General features: G+C 39.3%; 1 protein-coding gene across 2 annotated transcripts in view; it reads left to right on the plus strand.

Moving 5' to 3' along the window:
* Nucleotides 1–23,038, plus strand: part of LOC125240731 (ATP-binding cassette subfamily C member 4) — a 71,289-nt gene extending 48,251 nt beyond the window's left edge. The window contains exons 4-25 of one of the 2 annotated variants that reach the window (XM_048148768.1): nucleotides 1,443–1,668; nucleotides 1,892–1,989; nucleotides 3,194–3,391; nucleotides 3,692–3,818; nucleotides 6,043–6,189; nucleotides 7,101–7,291; nucleotides 8,006–8,170; nucleotides 9,109–9,246; nucleotides 9,484–9,651; nucleotides 10,099–10,239; nucleotides 11,781–12,001; nucleotides 15,316–15,449; nucleotides 15,673–15,882; nucleotides 16,332–16,562; nucleotides 16,785–16,891; nucleotides 17,064–17,187; nucleotides 17,533–17,703; nucleotides 17,980–18,107; nucleotides 18,885–19,007; nucleotides 19,274–19,396; nucleotides 19,472–19,632; nucleotides 19,924–23,038. In XM_048148768.1, coding sequence (XP_048004725.1) covers nucleotides 1,443–1,668; nucleotides 1,892–1,989; nucleotides 3,194–3,391; nucleotides 3,692–3,818; nucleotides 6,043–6,189; nucleotides 7,101–7,291; nucleotides 8,006–8,170; nucleotides 9,109–9,246; nucleotides 9,484–9,651; nucleotides 10,099–10,239; nucleotides 11,781–12,001; nucleotides 15,316–15,449; nucleotides 15,673–15,882; nucleotides 16,332–16,562; nucleotides 16,785–16,891; nucleotides 17,064–17,187; nucleotides 17,533–17,703; nucleotides 17,980–18,107; nucleotides 18,885–19,007; nucleotides 19,274–19,396; nucleotides 19,472–19,632; nucleotides 19,924–20,197 — 3,606 coding nt within the window. In that variant the 3' untranslated portion in view covers nucleotides 20,198–23,038. Of the gene's footprint in view, nucleotides 1–1,442; nucleotides 1,669–1,891; nucleotides 1,990–3,193; nucleotides 3,392–3,691; nucleotides 3,819–4,810; nucleotides 4,938–6,042; nucleotides 6,190–7,100; nucleotides 7,292–8,005; nucleotides 8,171–9,108; nucleotides 9,247–9,483; nucleotides 9,652–10,098; nucleotides 10,240–11,780; nucleotides 12,002–15,315; nucleotides 15,450–15,672; nucleotides 15,883–16,331; nucleotides 16,563–16,784; nucleotides 16,892–17,063; nucleotides 17,188–17,532; nucleotides 17,704–17,979; nucleotides 18,108–18,884; nucleotides 19,008–19,273; nucleotides 19,397–19,471; nucleotides 19,633–19,923 lie in introns of both variants that reach the window. The other variant, XM_048148769.1, reaches the window with a different exon arrangement.
* The last annotated feature ends 3,410 nt before the right edge of the window (nucleotides 23,039–26,448 follow it).

Below are 26,448 nucleotides of genomic sequence, written 5' to 3' on the forward strand. Positions count from 1 at the left end.
CAAAGGCATAATAAAGATTGTATTGTATTTTTGTATGAAAATAAAACATAGGAAAGAAATATAGTAGAGTCTTTTTTAATAGAATATTTATTCTATTAAAAAATATATAAAAACTTAATAAATCCAAAAAAAGTTCAAATGACTCCGGAATGGAACTCGAGATCTCCTGCTTCATAGTCAATGCATTTGACCGAGACGCCATTTCGATTTACACTAGCAGTGTCGAAATACACGATATGTATCTTTATTGACAAAATGCGTCATTATTTCTGAGTCTGCTTGAGTTAAGTAAACCAATATCTTTAAATAATTACTTGTCAAGAGCCAAGTGTCACTGATGACAATGTCAACTAAAAATGCGCGAAATATGACGGCTCTGTGTCTGTACACAAAATTTGGCACGCACATTTTCGTAAAATTAATAAAAAATTCACATGGATTTGTCCATGATTTCTGTATGAAACAATGTATTTCGTTCAATACTGCGACGATGGATAATGTATAGTAGATGTATGCGCATATTTTTATTTAGTTGTAGTGTGCGGTGACTAAATAAATGGTAGATGTTTTTGTATGGAAAGCGAGCCACCTTAATATATATTTAATGACAAAAATGCGTTAATATCGTATTTTACCTGACCAAGGTCCGGTTGCACCAAACCGTCTGTCACCGTTAAAGCATTTGTTAAATTTTATTGTATGGGAAGTTCCATAGACCTCTGCTGCGTGACAATGATGTGTCTGTCAAATGTGGTTGATGCAACTGGCCCTTAGCCTCAGTTTTTTTTGAGATACTGAGACTATGAAGTATGTGGATAACAAGACGTGAAAATACGATTTGATATATCAGCTAGATTGTGTATGTATATTGCAACGAATCTTAATTACAGTTAAGAGCACAACGGAACAAACATGCATAATTTTTAAACACATCCAACTTGTCATTATAGGTAGTAGGACTTAGTAGGAAATTCGCGAAATTCTAATTTTGTGCGGGGAAGTCTTCGCCCTATTTTTTTAATTTGCCACCTTTTTCTACTGACAAGGTCACGATCCACAAGGCCGTAAGACGAGCAAGTTACTGGTAAATAAACACGTCTTACTCATGGTTAAGTTTTTTATTATGTACATAAATTGTGTTTTTATCGTTTTTGTTTATGTTTTTTTATGTTTAATTAATTCTCATAATAACAACTACAACCTAGAGAAAGACTTAGTCCCTATTAATTGAGGAGTTCTTCTCTGGGCTTATTTTTGATTAGTTGTCAAGTGCAGCCTCAGATTCAGGAGACAGGAATAAGGTATTAGCTATCAAAACTCATGAGTCTGATAGGCCGTGGCTAATGCCGGTATATCGCAAGGAGGAGGAGGAGGTTTTAAAGAAATACCCACTTTTGAAGTGACACTCCTAAATATATTATAATCACGACATTCACCTACAGGTGATGCGCATGAGCTCGGGCGCGCTGGCGCAGACCACGGCCGGGCAGGTGGTGAACCTGCTCTCCAACGACGTGAACCGCTTCGACTACGCGTTCATCTACTCGCACTTCATCTGGCTGCTGCCGCTGCAGGTCGTGCTCGTCTGCTACCTCATCTACATCAAGATCGGGTATGCCGCCATCGTCGGCGTCATCGGCATCGTGCTTCAAACCATACCAGTGCAATGTACGTTCGTCTTTTACTCGACACATGATTTTTCCATGATACATGACTATGAGCGTCGTCCCTTCAGCTGCCTCCCCGTAATTATCAACTGTGTCCCCCTAGCCCAACATAACAACTCTCCCAGTAACTCCCATATCAATTTTTAAGTGCGCATTTTTGATAAACGTATCTAATAACACATGTCTTTTATGAAATAGTAAGAACATTTTTCTTTTTCTTGCAGCTTATATGAGTAAATTGGCCGCTAGGTTACGAATGAAGACGGCACACAGAACCGACGAGCGTGTCCGAATTATGGATGAAATTATTAACGGCATGCAGGTAAACTCGTCAAATTACTAAACAGGTACTTAAAAGTAGTGAAAAACTCGACATTTGTGGCAACATCGCGTGGAAAATATGTCCAGTGCGAATCCAAAGCCACGTGATATGGCCAGACATATTGAGCGAAGCGAGACAACAACGTCGTGTTACGTCACTAACGACACCTGGCCCCGTCGAATGGTCCGACGCCAAACGAAAGCGATACGTCACTAACGCAAGCGCGATAGAGATAGATACCGATTGTGCCATTCGGCTAGCCACCCTATCGTGGGATAATTATTTGTCGCCAAACGTATATCCCTTGGCAGCAGCGATAATGACATTCTAACATATTATACAGAAGGACTCCCCACTACTCGTACTGGCGTGCCGACGGAAAGTTTCCAAAACTGTGAAATTTTCGATATAACATTTTTCCTCATTTTTATGGAGATTGTAACTTTCCATAAAATATATTTTATATTCCTATATTGCTTGAGAAGCTTTCAAGAAATTTCCAAGGACATACTTATATGTTTTTTACGCTACTTGCACATCAGTAGTGCTGCCATTAACATCGTATCTTCACGAAAACCTTCGAACTTGTTCCGTTGTTTCAATCAGTCTTTTCAGTAGAATAGTGGGTACAGAAGTTGGCTGAAGTAATTATCTTGTCAAAACGAACATTTCCAAGAAAATACGATGGTAAAATATTAAACACCACATCTGTTCATTGCAACATATCCTGGTAACGATATGCCTATTGCGATATATTTTGTTGTCACTGCTTATGTGATGCTCACTGTACCAATGCTAATGCATGTTTCACGGACGTGCATTTGTATCGATTGATCTATGCCATTGTATCGTTGAAGCCGCTCTTCAAAACAATAAAAACTTGCGGTTTGATGCCGATACGTAAGTACCTGTTCGTTGTACTCTACTGAGTACCAAAAGCAGTCGAGTGTTATGTATGAAATTTGCGACAATTCTTATGATTAGTTAGTTGCTGTTGACGCGTATTATCTCTTATGCTACTTAATCGAATTAATGTACGTATTAGCTGCAAGCCAGGCATCAAGCGCCACATGTTCGGGTATTTTTATTGACTTAGCACCGACTCCAAACGTGTCAGTTGCTAAATTTATGAAGTAGTTTTTGCATTTTATTCTCAAGCTCTAACTACTTTTAAATAGCAAATTATATACAAAAATATTTTCAGGTAATAAAAATGTACGCATGGGAAAAGCCCTTCGAGCAAGTGGTGGCGCTGGCGCGTCGCAACGAGATCAAGTGCATCACCCAGGCGTCGTACCTGCGCGGCGTCTACCTCAGCTTCATGGTGTTCACTGAGCGCCTCACTCTCTACATCACTCTGCTCTCCTACTCGCTCTTCGGCTTCCAAGTCACGGCTGATATCGTAAGTATAACACTATACGTCGGCGAAGAACCCAGGTAGCGGTGGAAAGCCGATGCACAGCGCGAGAAGGTTAACGTACACCTTGATACTAAATTTCACACCTCCGCTTTCAGTGCAGCGATGCTACGTCGCTAGGTGGGTCCTTCGTCTTGATGGATGAAAAAGAAGGAGAATGCTGTTCCGCACTTACTCCAACTTGTCTCACATACCTTTACGGGTGTGCAGCCTAACTAATTATGTTTTTGGACGATTGGGAGATAAAATGTATTTGAAGAAATGCTATAACTGAACAATTTTCAGGTATTCCCTTTGGCGCAATTCTACAACACCCTCCAAGGCACCCTCTCTATAATAATGTCTAACGCGGTGTCGTTCTTGGCGGAAGCGCTGATCTCGGTGCAGCGCCTCGAGGCGTTCATGCTGTTTGGTACGTGGGGCCCCGCGCCCCCGCATGCTGCTGCACTTGCAAACTGCATGATTATACGTTTTACAAATAACCAACCTCTTACGAGTCCGAATTATAACTATGACTCGATTTGTATTTACAGAACTTTGATAACTCCGGGTATTAGGGCAGGCGTAGTCAATAGTCATCATATTTAATAGCCTATCAAAATACATGCACGCTATAAAAAATATGTATATAGTTCCGTTTGCAAAGGTTAGATCGCGTCGGTATTATTGTGTAGTACTTAATATTTATTAGTAATTACTTATGCTGGGAGCATTGACTCAATGATGATTTACTTTTAAATAGTAAGGGCTATACCTACTTATCGAGGATACCTTCCGATAAGTCGAGAGTATATGACTAATTACCTTAAACTGTCTAGTTCAACTGCACTGCATTGGCGTAATCCTAGAAAATGCCAGTAGTAGTAGTAGTAGCAGTAGTAGTAGTAGTATTAATTAGGCTTTCTTTCGTGTCTTGCTATCGATAGTTTGAGATAGAGATCCCCTTATAATATTACGCAATTTTGATGCACCAAACTATGTGATACGCACTCTCTTGTTAATAATTATTTGATTGGTAAGTATAAGTAGTAGACTTTAGTATTTTGTACCTACATACATATTTAACAGTTAACACTTTTATTTCACACTGTTTTATGATAGCACCTATCAAGGGTAACTTATTTGGAAATTATGATAACAAAGAGTCAGTGAACAGTTGTCGATAAATGCTTCTCTCCATAGTGAGAAGCATCTTTCAGCTGTAGGTCTCTCGTGTTGGCGGACTGACCCAGGCTAACTAAGACTAAGGCTACTGGCGTAGAGTAGGCAGGTTTGATACTGTTCTCAAAACCTTTAATTTGCAACTTTAGGAAAATATGTATGTGTACTTGCGATAAGGTATCTAAGTAGGGTTGCATGGCATGCTTTGTTAACATTACAGCTTGCACGTTCTGGTTTCCACAGGTTTTCCCGTTGGCACAAATGTTCAACACGCTACAAGCGACATTTGCCATTACGATGCCGAACGCTCTTGCTCAGTCAATGGAGTCGTACACCTCCATTCTTCGCCTACAAGCTATTTTACTATTGGGTATGAGACGTCATTAGTCTGACCAGCTGAAAGTGGCAGTGAAAAATATATAACTGTTATTGTTATTGCCTTTCGTGAAATTAAGGCAACAACAGCAATTTAATTTAATTAATTCACACCTACAAACAACCGACCAAGCACAAACAAACGTATCATATGAGTACATCAGAAAACTAGAAAGGTTGTTGACGGCTCTTGAGCCACAACAGACATAGTTTGAACATAACAGGCTTAAATTACTTATACGCACACCAAGCACCGCATTTACGCGTCTTTTTAAAAACGTGGTAAAATGTATGTTTACATACAGCGGAACTGTCGGAAGTGTATTTACCTTGCAACCAATTAATCTGCCTGAATTTGGGTCTCATTTCAGTTCTACTTAAATATGTTGTCGCTTTGCGTTGCATTACCTAGTCGTAGCGGAATTCCAGAATTTTATTCACTTTAGGTATAATCACTGCCACTATAGGTTGGCCAGACCATATATGTCAGTAGTGTTTATTGTAAAGTGTTGTCGTGCACCACATTCGAGTACGTGCCAATCCCATTACCACTTGTATCACCTTAAATGCAAAATGTATGATTAATACTAAACGTACATTTAAACGCGCTCTTGTGTTATTTGTTGGTACGGGTTTTGTGATGCCTATATAATACATATTCGTTTTACCAAAGAGGATCGAGTATTTATAGAGAGTTACTGCCGAAGTAAAATGTGTAATCACAGTGCATAGACTGCCATCTATTGACCCAGGCTTAAAACTTTTGAACCTCAGTTTCGACAATTTGGCCCGTATTCTTAGCTTGATATGTGTTAAAATGACAAATATTAATATTCGCGCCATGTAGCTGAGCTACCCCAAAGGTGTAAATGCCATCTAGACCGGCGTACCTTTTTCTGTGCGGTACTGAGGTACGTTTTTCTCTTAGACGTTATCTGTCTATACGAAGTTATATATGTCTTTGGTGTTACTAATACAACTGATCTTATATTATTCGCTTCTTTAAACCTAATTTCAGTTTTAAGGACTATGATGTAAATATGCGTGAAGTTTGAGAATTGTCTTGAGTATGTCATTGTAACGTATGTATTTTTTGATAGATGAACGCGAAGATCTTCGTAGTGTGCCTGACGTAGACATAGCCAAACTTGTACAGAGCGTTGAGAACAAGAGAAACAATCTAAGCGAAGTGGACCTACGACCCAACACTTTCAAAAGGATAGACGAAGAGGGAATCATTAATCCGGGTAATTGAGCTTATTACTTTTTGCTTACATTCTAAGTGCTGTGTTAATTGTAGCTAATGTAAAATACCCTATAATGGATGGTGATGCCATTATGGACAAAAAAACACGAATCCTTAAAAATAATGATCTAAAATTAGTTTCTAAAAACTGACGGCATTGTACCATAAACAAGAGTCGTAGAGCTGCTTAATTTTGAAGTTTCATTTAATTCGGTTATTTCTGAAGGATTTGATGGCAAGATAAAACTCATCAGTTTACTGAAAAAAATATAAGGACGAATTCTTAGTAATGTTGCCAAGAGAGTTGAGTTCATGTTTTACTTACTGAATTAACCATGAGATAAGGTATAAAACATACTACTTTGTTACTCCAAAGATATAAAGAAATAGTGTTATTTTGCGAGTGTCCATAATTGGAACTGGAAAACTGCGTACCTCCTATGATGGACAAGGAACAATTTACGAAACCAAAACTTACAAGTTACAGTCCTATGTTGGAATAACCCAAACTAATTTTATTTGGGATATATAAAATTGACTCATTGAGTATCAGTTGGCTTTAAAAGTAAAATTTTAAACTTATTTCACTGTCCATAATGGAGGATCCATTACAGGAGAACTGGCGTCCATGATTGGAGAAAAAACACCTCATTTTAATTTGTTAACTATGAAGAAACCAATAGGAGTATCTATTCTGCAAAACGCTTAAAATGTAAAAGAAAGATAAAAGACATTCAAGTTTTAACACGCTTTGCGGTAGAATTTCTACATGTATCAGTGAAATATCAAAAATAGGCAAAATTTTATCTTAAACTGTTCATGATTTTGTCCGTTACCTTAAATGCTTATGTGCTGACTGTTGAGCTATACGTCGTGGCTACGAAGTCTTATAAACAGTGTGACTGTGTGCAGGATTCGTGTGCAACGAGAAGAACCTGATGAGCGTGGTGCCGGCAGCGCCGGTGAGCCCCGACGTGGGCGTGCTTATCCAGGACGTGTGCGCCAACTGGATCGAGGACGGGCCCGTCACGCTGCGCAACCTCAACATCACAGTGCCTAAGGGGAAACTTTGTGCCATCATTGGATCAGTCGGCTCGGGGAAGGTTCGTATACTTTACTATGATTCTGGATCTAAGCGCACGGTAGTGCGCAGGCAGCACACGAACCGTTTCGACCCACTTTTGACCCCTCCTGTAGCAGCTAAGTACGTATTACAAGTACAGAGATTAAATTGTACCTATCCTAAGTTCAAATTTAGAAGTATTCTGGAATGAAGGACTGGGTTTGGTGGCGAGTCTTGGGAATGGAAAATGTTTACCAATAGATCCGGCTGTCGATGAAGGTGATTATTATCGATTTTAAAGTGCATCTAAACTTGGCATTAGACTGGATGTCAACCCTATTTAGGCGAATAATTAGCCGATAGGAACTGGGCCCTCTTTTTAACAGGTATGTTTTTGGTGGAATATGCTTTACTAATGGTTTTATGGGTCTGCAAGGGGTTATTGATATGTTGCATTATGTTATTTGACCAGCCGGCTGAATTGATGTAGCCCCAATGGTCCGCAATGTATCTATAAGCGCTGTCTAAATGAGCTTTAAAATGCATTGATGTGCACTAATGTGAATAGGAGATGATTGTTGTCTATACCTATACATTATGATACCATTTTCTAATAGGAATATGTTGCTAGCATGTTATGAAACCTAAACATGCCTCCATGTCAACAAATATACCTTGCCCGGCCACTAATATATTCTATTATTTCCTAATTATTTCGTAGATCATTAGATACCATGTCATAATTTTTTTTTAGAGTTCCGTGTTGCAATTGCTGCTGAACGAGCTGCGGTCGACGAGCGGACGAGTGTACCTGTCGGGGCCGCTCTCGTACGCCAGCCAGGAGCCGTGGCTGTTCGTGGCCACCGTTCGACAGAACATCCTCTTCGGACTGCCTTACAATTCCAAAAAGTATAAGGAAGTGAGTACGATTTTTAAGCGACTACTCCAAAATCAACTTAAAACCTATCTTGAAGGATATTTATATTTCAGACGACCAGTCCACCAATAACTACATATGTAAAGAAAGTTAGTTTAGTTAACCGATTCGACTTTATTCCAAGATTAAACATGAAATAAATGTCACATGACAATGACCAAGGCCTCCAAGTGTCCCGGGCTGGAATCGAACCAGTTTCTATGAAAATAATTTAATTTTCCCCTCACTAGCTCGGAAACACGTGTTTTGTCCTTTAATACCAGCGAGTAAAAACGCATTTTATCCACTAGTGGGTAAAGTAATTTGACCTTGAATAAAGTCAAATTAACTGCTTTAAAATTGATAAAAGTTGGTGAATCTAGTAATAAAGATGACTGTGGAACTACTGGAAGCAGTGATAAACGCATTTTTTGCGTTGTAGTTTCCTCGCTATAGTGAGGGGAAAAGTTTTGTGTTACACTCGGGTGCAAATGTATTTAACTTCTCGTGTGTTAAAAAACTCGCAAGTTCAGGATTCTATTCTCGAACCACTCGCTTCGCTCGTGGTTCAACTATAGGATCCTTTCACTTGCTCGTTTTTCAATTCCACACTCGGCGTTAAAATACAACTTTGCCCCCTTGTATAACAAATAACTATTGTTCTTAGTTTATTCCAAGATTATTTATCACAGACCAATTTTTCTGATTTTGAATTTTGAACGTTATTTTATTTCTGTACAGAGTGAAAAAGTGAATTTAATTTTTACTTGTACAAGTTTGCCGGGACTTACGAAAGTTACGAGGTTATGATGTTGATATGCAACTAGCATAAAAGAGAAAAAGTACTTCATTAAGATTTTCAGGTTAATTTTCTGTTTTGTTTTCCTTGTTTACTTTAACGTATGTAGTAGTAACATATTATGCCCTTTTTAATATTAAAGGTGGTGAGAGTGTGTGCTCTGCAAAAAGATTTTCAACAATTCCCTCATGGAGATCAAACATTGGTCGGCGAAAGAGGCGCTTCGCTGTCTGGCGGGCAGCGGGCGCGAATTAATCTCGCGAGAGCAGTTTATAGACAGGTGAGTGACATTTAACGTTTCAACAACTTTTTATTGTGTTGATTGTGATATTTGAATATAAGTTCAATTTGTCAAATTTATCCTTTAATAACATGACGTTACGAGTCATAGCGCGTCTTCGTGGATTACGCAATCAACGTAGTATTTCGCCGGCGCCGGCGGCCAAACCCAATAGGAATCATGGTGTGATTGTGAATGAGCGGATATGCGGTGTGATTGATGGTGGTCCGGTTTCAGGCGGACATCTACCTGCTGGACGACCCGCTGTCGGCCGTGGACGCGCACGTGGGCCGGCAGCTGTTCGACGAGTGCATCTGCGGATACCTGCGCCACGCCACGCGCGTGCTCGTCACGCACCAGCTCCACTACCTCAAGGCTGCCGATTACATCATTATTATGAACAATGTACGATTGCATTATTCGCACACTCACCTATTCATTGTTTTTCATTCATAAATTGAGTAGAGTACGCTCCTTAGTAACAAATAACGTAATCAATTATCCGGTGCTTAGTTACTGGTGACGTTTAAAGAAAAATAGCAAAATTGTAAATCAATTACTCTTTTTTTTGGCAACGTAAATATGTGAGATACATCGTTTAGTGTTTAGTAGTGAGATTAGTGTTTTCTGTGGATAGACAGCTAGAAATGTACTGTGCGATTATTTACCTAAACCTTTGAGGAATACTACTAAGATTTGCAAAATTTATTTTCACGATGAAGCATCCACCCATTTGGATTTAGATGGGTAGCACTCAATTTTGGCACAATGATATTATACGAAAAGAGTGGGTAGGTTAAGTAGGTATATTACGAATTTTCATATTAAGTACTTATGTTTTTTTTTTCATAGGGCTCCGTAGAAGCAAAAGGAACTTACACTGAACTTATAAACTACGGAAAGGACTTTGCTAAACTTTTGAGTGCTAGTCAAGAAGATGATGAAAAAGTTGAAGAGAAGCCGAAACCCATGTCAAGACGAACGTCAGCCAGAGTAAGTGTTAACTGCTAACTTAAAACATTCCTTACCTATACTTAACATTAAGTCACAAGTTTGTTGCTATGCCCCCAGAAGTTAATAGGTTTTAAGTTAACAGCACTATTTACGGCGCTAACTGTCGCAAATACAAGTAATTTTTGGCCATGATAACTAATTTGAATACATAAAATTTAACATAAAAAATCTTCCTTATTACAATATTTTATTATTTTATTACAAATTCCGTACCTAAAAGATAGTGCGTTTTCACATTATCCGATTCTATATCAGATGTAGGACCAATATCCCATACATTTAAGCCACCATCTTTCATTTTTGCCTTTAAAATCCTTCCGACATCCGATATCGGATCGGATAATGTGAAAACGCACTTACGCTTCATTCAATAAGGAATTTCTATTAGAATCTCAGATGAAAACGACCTTATTGCACTTGAAGCTTTACCTGAATTACTGATTAAATACTTATTACGATTTTGTAATGGAAAGCCATAACATCAAATGCTTCAACAACGCCTACCATGCCTGACACAACATTGCCTGGCTCGGAAAATAGTGATTCTTTACCAAATTGCCATTTTTTTTTTATACTACGTCGGTGGCAAACAAGTATACGGCCCGCCTGATGTAAAGCGGTCACCGTAACCTATGGACGCCTGCAACTCAAACAGTGTCACATGCGCGTTGCCACCCCATTAGAAACTTGTACATTCCCTTTTGCTGTGTTAAGTACACAGCAAAAAGGAGTGTACAAGTTCCAAGGAGGGTTCGGGTTGCCGACGACTCAAAGGACAATAAACGGAACAAGTTAGTTCCGTAAGTCCTCCCGTCATCAGCACACCGCACCCTCGTTGAGCTCTGGCAGCCTTACTCACCGACAGGAACACAACACTATGAGTAGGGTCTAGTGCTATTTGGCTGCGGTCTTCTGTAAGGCGGAGGTACTACCCCAGTTGGGCTCTGCTCTAGATTCGAGCGAGACGATATCCGCTGTGCTGTGCCCTACCACACAAAGCGGAATATCATTCGCTATGCCCTACCTCCTACTAAATACCATTTACAAATAATATGATAAACCATTTATAATGGCGGTCACTATCTCCTAGGAATTAGATTTATACACCTATCTGGCGCAGTCGGTAGTGCCTGTTAATTTGATGGTCCTGGGTATAATCCCGGTAAGGGCATTTATTTGTGTGATGAACACCAATATCTGTTCCTGGGTTATGGATGTTTTCTATTTATTTAGGTATATAAGTATGTAGGTATATCGTCTCCTAGCCCATAGTACAAGCTTTGTTTAGTTTGGGGCTAGGTGGATCTGTGTAAGGTCAGTAAGGTGTCCCCACAATATTTATATTTCACGGAGAAATGAACAAACGCTCGTAGATATATATTGGCACGACAGAGCCAAACTATCTGTCACGGCGTTTCGTTTACGTTTCGCGTCGTAGAAATGCCATTCGGCTACGGAGCCAGGCAATGTTAGGAAGGGTGGGCAAAGTAGTAGTATTTGACGTTTGTGTTTTGTTTCAGCTGTCGACAGCGCGGCGGCCGTCGCTGGCGGAGTCGACGGGCGGCGAGGTGCCGGCGCAGGAGATGGAGGAAGAGGAGCGCGAGTCGGGCTCGATGGGCTGGCACGTGTACGGCGCGTACCTGGCCGCCGGCGGCCGCGCGCCGCGCATCCTCTTCATGGTTGTGCTGCTCATCGTGGGCCAGCTCGCCGCCACGCTCTGCGACTACTGGGTCACATTCTGGTACGACCTCAGAGCAATACTAGAGTTATAGTTGGCGTTGTGTGCGTGCGTGATGCCACCACTCCCTAATCGTTCACAGACATGGAAATGATGCGAGTAAAATGCGCAATAGCCCAATAGTAGCGTCCATCTACAAGTAAGTGTGGGTTCAAGCACTACGACAGGCGTATTCCATACATATCGCCCGGCATGTCTGATCTCCTTCCTATATCTGTGGGTACGCCTAATTTCTGGTACCAATTTCTTTGACGACCGATATTGTCTAGTCGGTCTTGGTAGTAACAGCCGATGGTCCTGGATTAGAATTCCGATAAAGACACTTATTTTAGTGTGATGATCACAGATATTTGTTCCTGAGTCATGTATGTGTTCTATATAGTTTAAGTATTTACATATGATATCAAACCTTCCAGAGCTAAACGTAACACTCAGGACTCAGTCAATTTATTAAAAATGTAGTATTTGATTATTTATTTTACACCTAATATGCTCCTCAGTATACTATTATATATGTTATGGACCAAGTGATAAATCGGGCACTATACATAATGCCCGGGCATTATGAATAATGCCCATTGTGAGTGGGCAGTTTGATAATAACTATTCAAATCATTAAATTGCCCGGGCATTATACATAATGCCCATCCTCTGTTGGGCAAAGTAATAATAACACATCGAATAGCTGAATTTTGCCCGGGCATTATACATAATGCCCATCCTCTGTTGGGCAAAGTGATAATAACATATCGAATAGCTGAATTTTGCCCGGGCATTATACATAATGCCCATCCTCTGTTGGGCAAAGTAATAATACCACACCGAATAGCTGAATTTTGCCCGGGCATTATACATAATGCCCATCCTCTGTTGGGCAAAGTGATAATAACATACCGAATAGCTGAATTTTGCCCGGGAATTATACATAGTGCCCATCCTCTGTTGGGCAAAGTAATAATAACACACCAAATAACTGAATTTTGCCCAAGAATAGAGATTTTTTATTTTATTTACACAAATAAAATTACACAGTATGAGAAACCATACTAATATTATAAATGGGAAAGTGTCATAACGTCGGCGGCCTGCTGAACGGATCGCCGGAATCTGGCTACCGCAGTCTCACCTCTCGACAACCTTTCAGCCACTCTTTTTAAGTGTTGCTCTGTTGTCGCACCGTGTGTGCGGCCGTTTTGCAGGGCCCACTCAATGAGTTGGCAAGTCACCGCTTGTCTTTTACAATTGTGAGACTTATTGTCAGGTGTCCGATAGTTTCCTCCCATAGCCCTCTATCCAGTTCATCCAACTTATAAAACAATAACCCATGACTTTAGCTCCCATCGTAGCACAAAAGTGCTGCACTGCAATAGTCTTTGCACCTGGCGGGGACCATCTACGGTTGTATCATATCATATTGTGCGCTCGGGGTGGTATCCGCCACGTGTATCCCTTGCCTTTAGATTAAAATGTCTTAAAAGGCCTCTGTGCTGTTGGCTTTGGCCCCACGCATGCCTCCCAAAGGTCCACGCATGTCCACGATCCAGAGATATGCAAAAGACACACCGAATAGCTGAATTTTGCCCGGGCATTATACATAATGCCGATCCTCTGTTGGGCAAAGTGATAATAATCATACCGAATAGCTCAATTTCGCCCGGGAATTATACATAATGCCCGTCCTCTGTTGGGCAGAGTAATAATAAAACATGTAGCAAAGCTTGGATGAAAGATGGATTGGCGCAGCTTCAGCAGACTTTCGTGCCATTCTATTCAAGAGACTGTATACAGTTTCATATCAAACTACAAACGACACCGTCGCGAGCCGCCTGCAGTGCCGTAGGACCTCTTGATGTCAAGGATGGCTAAGATAGGACTTATAATCAATGATTTAGAGTAACTTAGAAAAACTGATTCGCACTCCTACTACTATTAAAGCTGCATATCATTCCCTATCCAATCGTGTTGTAGCGGCTTGGAACAGTTTACCGGATAGTGTTGTTACTGCTCCCTCAGTGAATGTGTTTAAAAACAGACTAGACAAGTGGCTTTTAAATAATAAGATAGTGACATGACTTTGCTAACTATAAATCATGAGACACTGTGTGACATAGGCTCATCAGCTGAATAGCTGCTCGCCTATAATTGAATAATAATAATAAACGATAAGTCCGACATAGGCCGCAGATCAGAGCTCGCTTCGAGCCTTAGTGAGACATAGATGATGTCGGGGGAGGGCGAGAGCCATAAGGCAGAGCTACCGGTAAGCGCTATCATAAAAGTGTACTTTCACGCATGGCAAAGATGGTGAAACGCCTAGTTTGTTTAGTAGGTATGACCAAGTGTCCCTTTCTCGCTAGGAGAGGGATAAAATAGCACTTTAGGTGTCAAAAAGCAATTGTTAATAAACTTAGATGATGAACTAGCTCTGCAGAATGCGTACGTAAATGCATGCTGTTCCTTTAAATAAAAAAATTACTATATGTATGCCTTTCAGATTTGAGGAGTTCCCTCGATTTCTCCAGGATCCATCATCAGAACTGGGTTCTGATAAAAGTGAGACCAATCTGTATTGTATGCATATACCTACATTCAATCATATTTCTAAATCGGTCCAGTAACGGCGGAGATATCGTGGAACAAACATAAAAAAAAATACAGACGAATTGAGAATCACCTTCCTTGAGATTTAAGGGCGGCGGTTTTTTAACCGCCATACTTTTTAGTATGCTTATTCAAGAAAGCGCAATTTACATTTCATTATTTGTTAGGAAACACCCAGTATACTTATTAAACTTATTATCAAATTGCCCAACAATCACGTAGCAGTATTATAATGCCCGGGCAATGTGATAAAAATGGCGTTCATGCAAACTTGTTAAACTTATTATCAAATTGCCCAACAATCACGTAGCAGTATCATAATGCCCGGGCAATGTGATAAAAAATGGCGTTCAGAAAAACCTGTTAAACTTATTATGAAATTGCCCAACGATTACGTAGCAGGATCATAATGACCGGGCAATGTGATAAAAAATGGCGTCCATGCAAACTTGTTAAACTTATTATCAATTTGCCCAACGATCACGTAGCATTATCATAATGACCGGGCAATGTGATAAAAAATGGCGTCTAGACAATGATTAATCACTTTGCCCAATACAGCTAGGCATTATTCATAATGCCCGGGCATTATACATAATGCCCTTATTAATCATTTGGTCCATAACATATATACTCTTGTATACTCAGTATATTTTTTAGTCAAAAGCAAGTTCCCTACTATTTAATTTTATCTAATGTTTGATTGTCATTTTCAGGACTAATGAAGTTACTTTAAAGAAAGAGAGGCTATCTAACAGCACTATCAAAGAATACGATCGCAATTTGGAGGCGCCAACAAATACAACGTTTTCATTAACCAGCTACTTCTCTGGCATTGAGCTAGAATCAGGTTAGATTCTCCTTAATCATTAGTACTTAGTAGATAAGTAACAAATTAGAGAGATATAAATCTAGGAAAATAATTACCTAGCGGAAAGGAGCCGTTTATAGATCTGACCATCAAATTTTCCCTTCCGTCGTCGAACTCGGCACCCCTTAGGTATAAACAGAGGGTATTCAAATACAAGTACTTCAAACCATATGTAGCATACTTACCTCGTGTCACGTTTCAGACTTAGACATCCACGCGTACATCGGTCCGCTGGACACTGCGCAGTACCTATACGTGTACACAGCTTTGATTGTGAGCTGCATCTTCTTCATCACGGCGCGAGCCTTCATGTTCTTCAAGGTGTGCATGACGGCCTCGCGCAACCTGCACAACGACATGTTCCACTCCATGCTCCGCGGCGTCATGCGCTTCTTTGATACCAACTCGTCAGGTATTCATCACTCATCATAGCCGGCTTGATTACCCATTTTGCCTGATTAGATTCCGCTGGTCCGAACGATTCCCGAAGTACGAGTAGGTCTGAATGACATTTTAAAACGCCCCATGTAAAATGCGAAAAGATTTGCCTTCGTATTGTTACGGAAACTTATAAACGTGTCATGCTATTTCAGTCAGTCTCAGTACAAAATGTACTGACATTGACTGAACTAGCATGACAAATACGGTCATTTCCGGAAAAATACGAATCCTTTCGCACTACATCTATAGCTTGATATGTGTGCGCCTGCAGTGACGTTGTCACATTACTCCCACCGCTTTAATGCTCGTATCTTAGAACTTACCTATATTTTGGTCCATTACCTATTATTATTTTAACTTAACATAGCGGTCTGTGAAAAAAGCTTGTGTAAATGACTTACTACTTTAATTTGATTTCAGGTCGCATTTTGAACAGATTTTCGAAAGACATCGGTTCCCTAGATGAACTGCTTCCTCGGTTCCTCCTGGAATGTATCCAGATCTACTTGGTGATGTTCAGTATCCTGGCTCTGAACGCGGCGGCGCTCGTGTGGACTCTACTGCCAACTACGATCATCTTGCTCCTGTTTTACGTTATTCTACAAATTTATCTGAAATCAGCGCAGTCCATTAAACGTCTAGAAGGAACTAGTAAGTGATGTACTTTGATATTTTGGTCACTACCTACTTATAAACAAGAATTTAATATTTATAATACTACTAGTAGCAGGAAATCCCCAAAATATGGTTTATTTGTATTTTTAAAACAATAATCTAACATCTTTTGTATATTTACCATGGTGCAATAAAGATTGATTGATTGATTGATATGCATCTGTAGTTGCATACTGAACTCATTTGATTGTGTTTCAGCGCGCAGTCCCGTGTTTTCGCACATGTCAGCTACATTGAACGGCATCAGCACTATACGTTCAGCAGGGGCACAGGAGCGGCTAATAAAAGAATTCGATCGCTTCCAGGTAAATCTACTTTCTACAGTGCAAATATAAAGTTTTAGTTTTGTAAAAAATGGAAATTTGATGACATTATGACGTTTACAGAGGCGGGGCTATTAAAATCTTTGCAGACTTACTCATATAGTGGGACGATTCTATAAACAAGTATATTTCAATAAAACAACCTCTATTTCAGGATATTCACACTTCGACATGGAGCAGCTACCTAGCAAGTGGAGTGACCCTTGGATTTTGGCTCGATTTTATTTGCGTCATATATTTAGCCATCGTGATCGTCGCTTTCCTTGTCATTGACAGCAGTAAGTATTTTACTCCTAGGCTCCGAGCTCCTAGAGGATTATTTATTATCTACTTAATCTACTTATGAGCTCCAAATACATACCTATATACTAGATTTATTTTATTTTATGTACCTAGTAAAAACTATAATTATTTTTGTGGTGATGAATGGTCATTGTCGCTTTCTGAATATGAAATGTAATTTTACCAAATTATAGTATTTATTTTATTTAATAAATGTCGAAAGAACGAGGAAACTATTCTCAATCATATTTTTTTGTAACGCTGCTTATAAGAGTAGGCATTGCTTAGTAGATGTACCTAATTTTACTTCCGTTACTAAGGTGTAACGTGTTTGTGTGTAGAAACCATCTTCTCCGGCAACGTGGGCTTGGCCATCTCGCAGACTCTGATCCTAACCGGAATGCTGCAGTTCGGCGTGCGACAGACGGCCGAAGTCATTTCGCAGATGACGAGCGTTGAGAGAATATTGCAATACACACACATAGAACGCGAGGCCCTCTGGGAAAAGGGCGGTAAGAAATTTACAAGCAATTATTTTTATTCTAAAATTATTCTATAGATCAGTAGCAATTACTGTACTAAACTATTTTTAAACGGGACAAATTTTGCCTATTTATATGTTGTACCTACAATGAAATATTATGGTACCTACCAATCTTACCATCGTGCCGCCCTTGTGATATATTCTCTTTTGTGGCCGTATGAACACTGTGACAAAACAAAAACAGCTTCAGGTATAAAATATATATTATAGAGGTATTAAAATTACAAATTCCCCTCCCTTTCAGTGAAGGAAACTCCGAAGGGCTGGCCGTGGCGTGGCCGCGTCGAGTTCCGCAATGTTTTTATGAAGTACAACTCAGAAGAGCTGCCAATTCTTAAAAATCTTAACCTAGTCATTGAAAATGGATGGAAGGTAAACACTATTTACGTTCATGTACATAATTTGATTAGACATTATGTTTTAGATACGAACACCCTGAATTGATTTATTTAACGCTAGGTATATATATTATTACGTAGTACAATATCCGTCAGTCCTATATGTATACCTAGATCCTTTATGGAGAAAGTAGCGATCGTATATTTTTATTATTTCCAATTAAAACGTTATGTCGTTTAAATAATAAAATATAGCTCTCATAAGTACGTCATTATTTAAGAATGAAGGCAGCCTTAGATATACCTAAGGAAAAATATTTTTCAGTACAGATGGTGTTTTTTTTACGCACTAGTGCGAGAAGTGGTTCATTATATGTCAGGTCGAAACTTTGAAGGCTCATCTGTACTGAAAAACGTCGTACGATACACGTGCAAAAAGGAAATTCGTAACTCGTGTCGATTTAAAACACTCCCTTCGGTCGTGTTTTAATTTATCGCCACTCGTTTCGAACTTCCTTTTTTACGCACTTGTATCGTAATGTACTATTTCAGTACAGATGGTGTTTTTTTCACGCACTAGTGCGAGAAGTGATTCATTATATGACAGGTCGAAACTTCGGAGTGTCATCTGTACTGAAAAACGTCGTACGATACACGTGCGAAAAGGAAATTCGTAACTCGTGTCGATTTAAAACACTCCCTTCGGTCGTGTTTTAATTTATCGCCACTCGTTTCGAACTTCCTTTTTTACGCACTTGTATCGTAATGTACTATTATTTGAGCTTCTCAATAAAACGTGATTATAATTTAGGTGGGAGTTGTGGGGCGCACGGGGGCCGGCAAGTCTTCGCTCATCAGCTCGCTGTTCCGGCTCGCCATCGTCGAGGGCGAAGTGCTTATCGACGACGTGGACACGGCTCAGTTGGCGTTGCAGGCAAGTTTTACTAAATACTAATATGTAAGGTGCATTAGAGTAATTGCGATAGTCGTCTAATATCTAAAATCACACATTATTTCCATCCCCATTCGGATTTACCAGAGCATTTCTATCATTCGGAATTACCCAAATGCACCTTACATATTTCTGTGACCAATACAAAGATATATTAATAAAACCGTAAAATGCTGATTTTCACTATGCTAATACTAATACATTCAATAGTTCTGACCTAATATAATGATAAATATTTATTCTTGCAGGATTTACGATCCAAGATCTCCATCATACCTCAAGAACCAGTCCTCTTTTCTGCAACAGTACGATACAATCTAGACCCGTTCAACTGTTACGACGATGAGCAACTATGGAGGGCACTCGAAGCTGTAAGACACATTTTGTAGCTAAATAAGTATAAAACGTGGCTCTATGTATTCTTATCAAACTTTTTTTATTGTCAGGTTGATTTGAAATTAGCGATACATTCACTGGACTTCAAAGTGTCGGAGGGCGGGTCGAACTTCTCGCTCGGCCAGCGACAACTGGTGTGCCTCGCTCGCGCCATTCTGCGCGGCAACCGCATCCTAGTGCTCGATGAGGCTACCGCTAATGTTGATCCAAAGTAAGTATTCATTATTGTACAGTCGAGTTCATATATATATATGTACATTTCTGCACCATAATTCGTTGCGATAAGGTGAAAAAATGTACACATGTTTATGAAATCGACTGTACACAGTTATTGTTTCACCAAAAATATAGAATAATACCGACCACTAAAGCCAACACTCGAAACAGTGGTAACAATTATGAGTGACCTTTACTTATTTCGAATAATTAAGTAGGTAGATTAGTAGTAGACATGAAATGAAGGCATTTAAATGGTAAGTTGTGATGATTGTATTATTTTCAGGACGGATGAGTTCATCCAGCGAACCATCCGCAAGCGCTTCGCGGACTGCACCGTGCTGACGGTGGCGCACCGGCTCAACACCATCATGGACTCGGACCGCGTGCTGGTGATGGACGCGGGCCGCCTGGTCGAGTTCGACCACCCCTACAAACTCCTCAGCAATCCTGACGGCTACTTCACCAAAATGGTCAAAGAAACCAGTGACAAAATGTCAGAACAACTATTTCAGATAGCTAAGACTACTTTCCTCAGCAACGGCGGCGTGATAGAATAAGCGCCCCGGCCGTCAGAAGTTGTTAAGTTTTTAGTTATTTTTAGATTACCTACGTAAAATTTTTAAGTAGGTAAGTGCTAGAAAGGTAAGAAGTGTCATACGTTAGGATTAGATGTAGCAAGAGTTATTTTTCATTTTGTTATTTGTAAATCGGAGTTGAAATGATAGTATTTAGTACAAGTTATTGTCGTCTCCCGATTAACCGACAAAGACCGGCACAAAGTCGCTAATGTTGTAAAACTATAGATAGAAGGGCAAATAATCTTTCGACGTCAACATTGTTAAGGAAACCCTAAATCAATTTTCAAAATCATTAATAAGCCTAATTCACCTATCGGTGTCTTATTTTATGTTATAACCTAAGTAAGAAAATTAACTAAATCAGGGGAAACAATTCGTGTAATTTTGGAAATTGTAGAGTGAACTAAAAAGTCCTCAAGAATGGAGGCTGTTCAGTGGGTGTAAGGATTGCTTTAGAAATACTTTTTTTTATTAATGCTCAAAACTCGAATATATGACTAATCTTGTGGTGGAAGTGCGTAATCTGATTGTACATTTTCTTATTGCACTAAACTCTAAAATTAGTTGAAAAAATCTGATAATAGTTGCATTGACATTCGAATTAAGAGCAATTTTTTTTAATTAATCCCCGTTTAGTATGTTAATACCAAATTTTAAAACTACTTATAGGAATTATTTTCCTTTTAACTATCCCCCCAAGAATATGTGTATTCGGGTTAATTTGAGGTTATTATTATTAGGGGTATCTAGGCATAACGCTGAGACATTGTTGATTCCCCGGCGATGTCGCTGCGTTTAATGTCACGTGTCTATTACAAGTTGACGCTAACGTCACAAATCGGACAGACAGAGAAGCCTTCACTTCACTATCAGCATTTATTGCAACTGAACTTGTTATGGTACCATTTAGTCAAGCTATGTTTGATGTCACAATTATTTCCAAAAGGTACCTATGAAACCACACCTGGGCGTTCTCCAAAATAAATCTAATACCTAATGAGCAAAGCAATTTTACTTTAATTTAGCTCTTCCGCGCAAGGTTCATATTTATAATGTGGATGCCTAAATGTTCCAAGTATTGTAAATATACGGTTATGGACCAGTACAGATGAAGTGGTTTTAGGTAGTTCTCAAAATGAAACAATTAGTACCAGACTCCAGTACAATTCTATGAATAGGTGCTAAGCGCAAACTAATAGTAATACATTGACAAAAAGGCATAACAAGGGCAATTCAAAGAATTCTTTAAAATGAATAATTATAATTATTATTCATTTTACTCCTACCCCTTTATAGTTATTTTTCTCTAGAACTCGATAACATGTAGGTTTTGAGGGAACGATAAAGATGTACATACGCCGCATAACTGGCCATCTTACATAATTCGAGTTTCATCACTATCAAACTAGTTTTTTAAAGCTCATACATATGTATTTAATTGGTTGATGAAACATTTTAAAATTCTATTCGTCAGAATGTTTGGGCCGACTACGTAAATTATACTGAGTGATCTGAAGTTTGCGATTTTACTCATTTTTATGACCTGTTTTTTTTTCTTATAGCAACTGCTGTAAAATAACAAAAACAAAGAAAACAGAAATGAATTTATATGTAATATTCAAACGCACTCACAAAATTTCAAGAGATTTGGTAACTCGTTGAGCCAGCAGTGAGTGAAATTCGTAATTTGAGTTTTCTCCAACTTGCTCTTGACTGTAGATTTCTAATAGGCTTTCCTGTAATCTTCAGGTAGAAGGCTATCTCGTGTATTTTTTGAAAATTTATATATTACGCCCAGTAGTTAGGGGGGGTGGTTAATCTCTGCCTATTTTCTTAAATTACTTGACTAAAAATTTTTTTTTTAATACTTATAAAAAGCTCTTTCATTTGATATGTAATACAATATAGTTAAAAAAAAATTGATTTTTAATTTTCACTTTTACCCCCCAAAAGTGGTCCCTATAATTAAATTTTCTTAATTTAAATTAAATGTCCGTTTTTGGGTCACAGATTAACATACATATGTGTGCCAAATTTCAAGTTAATCGGTTCAGTAGTTTTGGAGAAAATTGGCTGTGACAGACGGACAGACAGACGCACGAGTGATCGTATAAGGGTTCTATTTTTCCTTTTTGAGGTACGGAACCCTAAAAACCGGTCAAAGTGAACCTTAGTATGGTATATTTAGGTACTTGATTATGGTTTTAGGGTTGCTCTCAAAAGTTGAACGCTGAAAATTAGTACCTAATTATGTCGAACCTAATAGATCCTATTTATCTTGAATCTACAACAAAATTTCATCCCGAAGTGCTAGGTAGTGGATACCCTGTCGTGGGCGTCATTTACACAGTCCCAAAGGAGGCGTGTGTCATGTTGCAATTTACGAGTAGAACGTAGATATTGTTTACAGTGTGTATCCATCTATCTACGGAACGGAACCCTCGTAGTCCGCGTTCAAGACGCGCAACTTTTTTAAACCTTCTTTATTTAAGGTATTTTGCATGCATTTTGAGAACGTGAATTAATTAGTATTAATTTTGCCTACCTATCTGTACCTAATTTATAAAATAGGTAGGTACAATTTAAAATTTGTTAGGTTAGGTTCGCCTTAACTTTTTATTGTATTTGTATTGCCAGTATCTAAGTATATTTGTAGGAACGTCACTGTGTTATTTATTTTAGAATAGATTGTATTATAGTTAATCGAATTAAGGTTTTTCTTAAAATTAATTCATCTCTAGATTGTTTCAACTAAAAACCGACCATTGTGAATGCCATAGAGGATTTCCTCGAACAAATATTAAATAAGCTCCACCAATCGCCAGTCGTTTCATTTGCCTGACTATCAACAAAAATGTTATCCCAAATAACCATATCGCATTGACCTTAATTAATACTTACATTAATTAATCAGTTAATTACCTGCTTTTCGAGAAATAACCTAAAGTTACATCAGTCTTGACATTCCTGGCCCCGTAGCCGAATGGCATTTCTCCGACGCCAAACGAAGGCGATACGCCGCTGGCTCTGTCGCGCCAATACGCAAGCGCGATAGAGATAGATATCTACTAGCGCTTCGTTTCGTGAGCGTTTCGTGAGCGATTGTGCCATTCGGCTAGCCACCCTGGGTACGTAGCCGAATGGCACAAACGCTCACGAAACGCTCACGAAACGAAACGCTCGTAGATAACTATCTCTACCGCTCTTGCGTATTGGCGCGACAGAGCCAGACTAGCCTTCGCGGCGTTTCGTTTTCGTTTCGCGTCGGAGAAATGTAATTCGGCTACGGTAGCTAGAACTCTGGAGATTTTTCTTGTACCTATTTAGGTACTTACTATACTACACATAATTTCTGATTAAGTACCTATTACTATTGCTCGGGTATCATATAGTTATTAATACTTACGACTTACGAGCAAGAACGATTTAATACTAGACTGACAAAGTCCATCATACAATAAAGCGTACCTCTGTAATGTATGGGCCTTTTAGGCTTAAAACTAGATGGCGCTGTTCGCAGCCTGGAAGTGATCAAAATCATATTTTCCGCAAATACATATTTCTTTATCTTAAAATCATGATATCACGTCAATACACATTTGGAAATAATACATTTGTAGGCATCATCAGTGTAGTTATGATAGTATTTAATAGGTGGCGCTAAAAAATCGAGGTACGATTCTTAGTATGATGTATGTAAATCCTATATAAATAATCCTTAGTACGAGCAAGAAAACGGCAACTTTGTGGCATAATCGTTGCCAAATTGGATAATAAGGCCTGATTTAGACGGCGTGCGAACTCGTATGCGATTTTAGTTACATTGCGGGCTGTTGATGTCACATACACTTTTGCACAGCCATTAAATACCGCAATGTAATAAAACTCGTATGCGAGTTCTCGTGCCGTCTAAATGGGCCCTAAGGCTAGACGCAGTAATGAAACTAATGAATTTAATGAAGTGAAACTAGTAGTAGACTTTTTGACCGAGTGTTAGCTGAGGTCTTCATGGAGCATGGTCAAAATGGTTTCGTTTTATATGCTTCATCCCGTGTTCCAGAGGTATAAGGCCCTACCCTTGTCCTACCTACCTGCACTTCTAGCACACGGACACTTGCGATCAAATACATGAAAGAGGCGCGTTCCTAGCATACAGTCTAAGCTCGTGTAGGTGTACGCGTACTATGCTTGTATGAGTGAAATATGACAGGTCGACTGTTCGCGTTTTTGACAGGCGGTAACTGTGAGACCTGTTAGGTAACCGAGAGGGGGTGGGCGGCACTTTCAGCGGAGAGCGGGACTGGCCATACTGTACAATATCAAAGACATATGTAACTCCGCTTAACGTATTGGCTTCGTGCGAAGTGCATGGAGGGGTAAGCAAAGCGATCGCAGTGCTTGCGGTGGTCAAAATCGACACTGATTGTGGTTGTCATCTATCAAAACTCATAAAATATAATACAATGTGTAATGTTTGATATGGGGCATCAATGTTGTTTCGTTGTTAATTGTACAAATAATGGCATAAATAGTCGTTGCACGTTCTATGCGTTTCTTAGAGCACACTGGAAATTGGATCAAAGAACTAAATGGATAGCTACGGTGAAAAGAAAACGTAAGTGACATGTCAAAACAAAACATTATAATAAATTATATTTAAGCTTTGTTTACCTAATATTGTTCAATACGCTGTTAGTATTTTTCCTACCGTAAAAGATTATGCTTAAAGATTCAGGCCTAGCCTGGGAATAGGCCCGTGTCGGATATTTCTGCGGCCTCGGACATGACTTAGATACGTTTACGCGGTACTTACGTTTAGATTTGTTTTATATGGCATTAACGGGACGGAGGTTTAGCGAATACCATATCACTAGCTCGAAGAACTTGTACCATTACTCCTATGTTCTTCAAGATTCCTTATATGCCCTGCCAGCACCAATTTATTGACTCTTTCTGTAGTTTGGGGTTGGAAGTTTATACCTTGAGTAATGCTTTGGAAACTGATTTTTGGTATTATATCCATGTCTTTATAATCTATCTACCTAAATTACACTTGAAATAGTAGCTCTTGTTATTCGATTTATTTAAAATTAACGAAAAATCGTTAAAATATAATGTTTGTTTACATGTCATTTTTTGACATTTTCCACTTCAAGTTCACATGGTAGTGGGCGTAATTGTCGTGCACGTAGCCAATAGACGGATAAAGTCTAAGAAAAAAACGTACCTCAAAGCCCTATAGAAAAAGGTACGGTGGCCTAGATGGCGATACACCTTTGGGGAACGCTCGGCTAGATGGCGCTAATATTAAAATTTGTCATTTTAACACATATCAAGCTATATAAGAATATGCGCCAAATTGTCAAAACTGAGGTTCAAAAGTTTTAAGTTTGTGTCGAGAGATGGCAGTCTATGCACTGTGATTACACATTTTACTTTGACAGTAACTCTCTATAATAATATCTCTATATAATACTCGATCCTCTTTGACAATATATATAGTAGGTACTCTTTATTATACTGTGCTTCTAAATAGCTTGCTAGCACGTCTTACACCGCGACTCGAGTCGATATTCCCACAGTTGTCAAATCTGTCTATTTCGGCAGCAACAGCTCAAAGGATATAATACCCACAGTTACACATACATGTAACGTGTTTCTATTCCTTTCCGTTAACTTTAAGGGAAGGTCCTTTAGTGATCCAAAGAAACGTAAAAGAAATTACAATTAATTTCGCTGAGAAACTAGTATCTTAGCTCCACAGACTACTAAGAAATACTGGCTAATGACCGAGCCACACCGGATGCGTATGCGTAGACGTGCACTGCACGTGCGCCGGTCTGAAGCCCGCTCCAGACTATGTGCGCGAATCACGGCGCGACACCGCGAACGCAAGTTGGAACTTTCTGCGTATCGAATCCACACTCGCGTTCGCGGCGTTGCGCCGTCTGGGGCGGGCTTAATACTTGGTAATAATACCTACCTATCGAACCCCAGCCCAGGTCTGAGGTAATAGATTTTGTGTTACCTTGCTAAATGCGGTCTAAAAACACAAATTATCTAGATACGCGGCAGCGTGTCAAGCCAAGTTCATGATGTATTCCAGTTTAGTCTATTTTTGGTCGAAAATTGCGGAATGCTCCATACAAACGCCCACCCCCTGTTTAAGGAAGTGGGGGGTCAGAAAGAGACGAAAAGTAGCCTATGTCACTCTTCATCCCTTCAAATGG

This window comes from Leguminivora glycinivorella, chromosome Z (assembly GCF_023078275.1).
Source record: "Leguminivora glycinivorella isolate SPB_JAAS2020 chromosome Z, LegGlyc_1.1, whole genome shotgun sequence".
Lineage (NCBI taxonomy): Eukaryota > Metazoa > Arthropoda > Insecta > Lepidoptera > Tortricidae > Leguminivora > Leguminivora glycinivorella.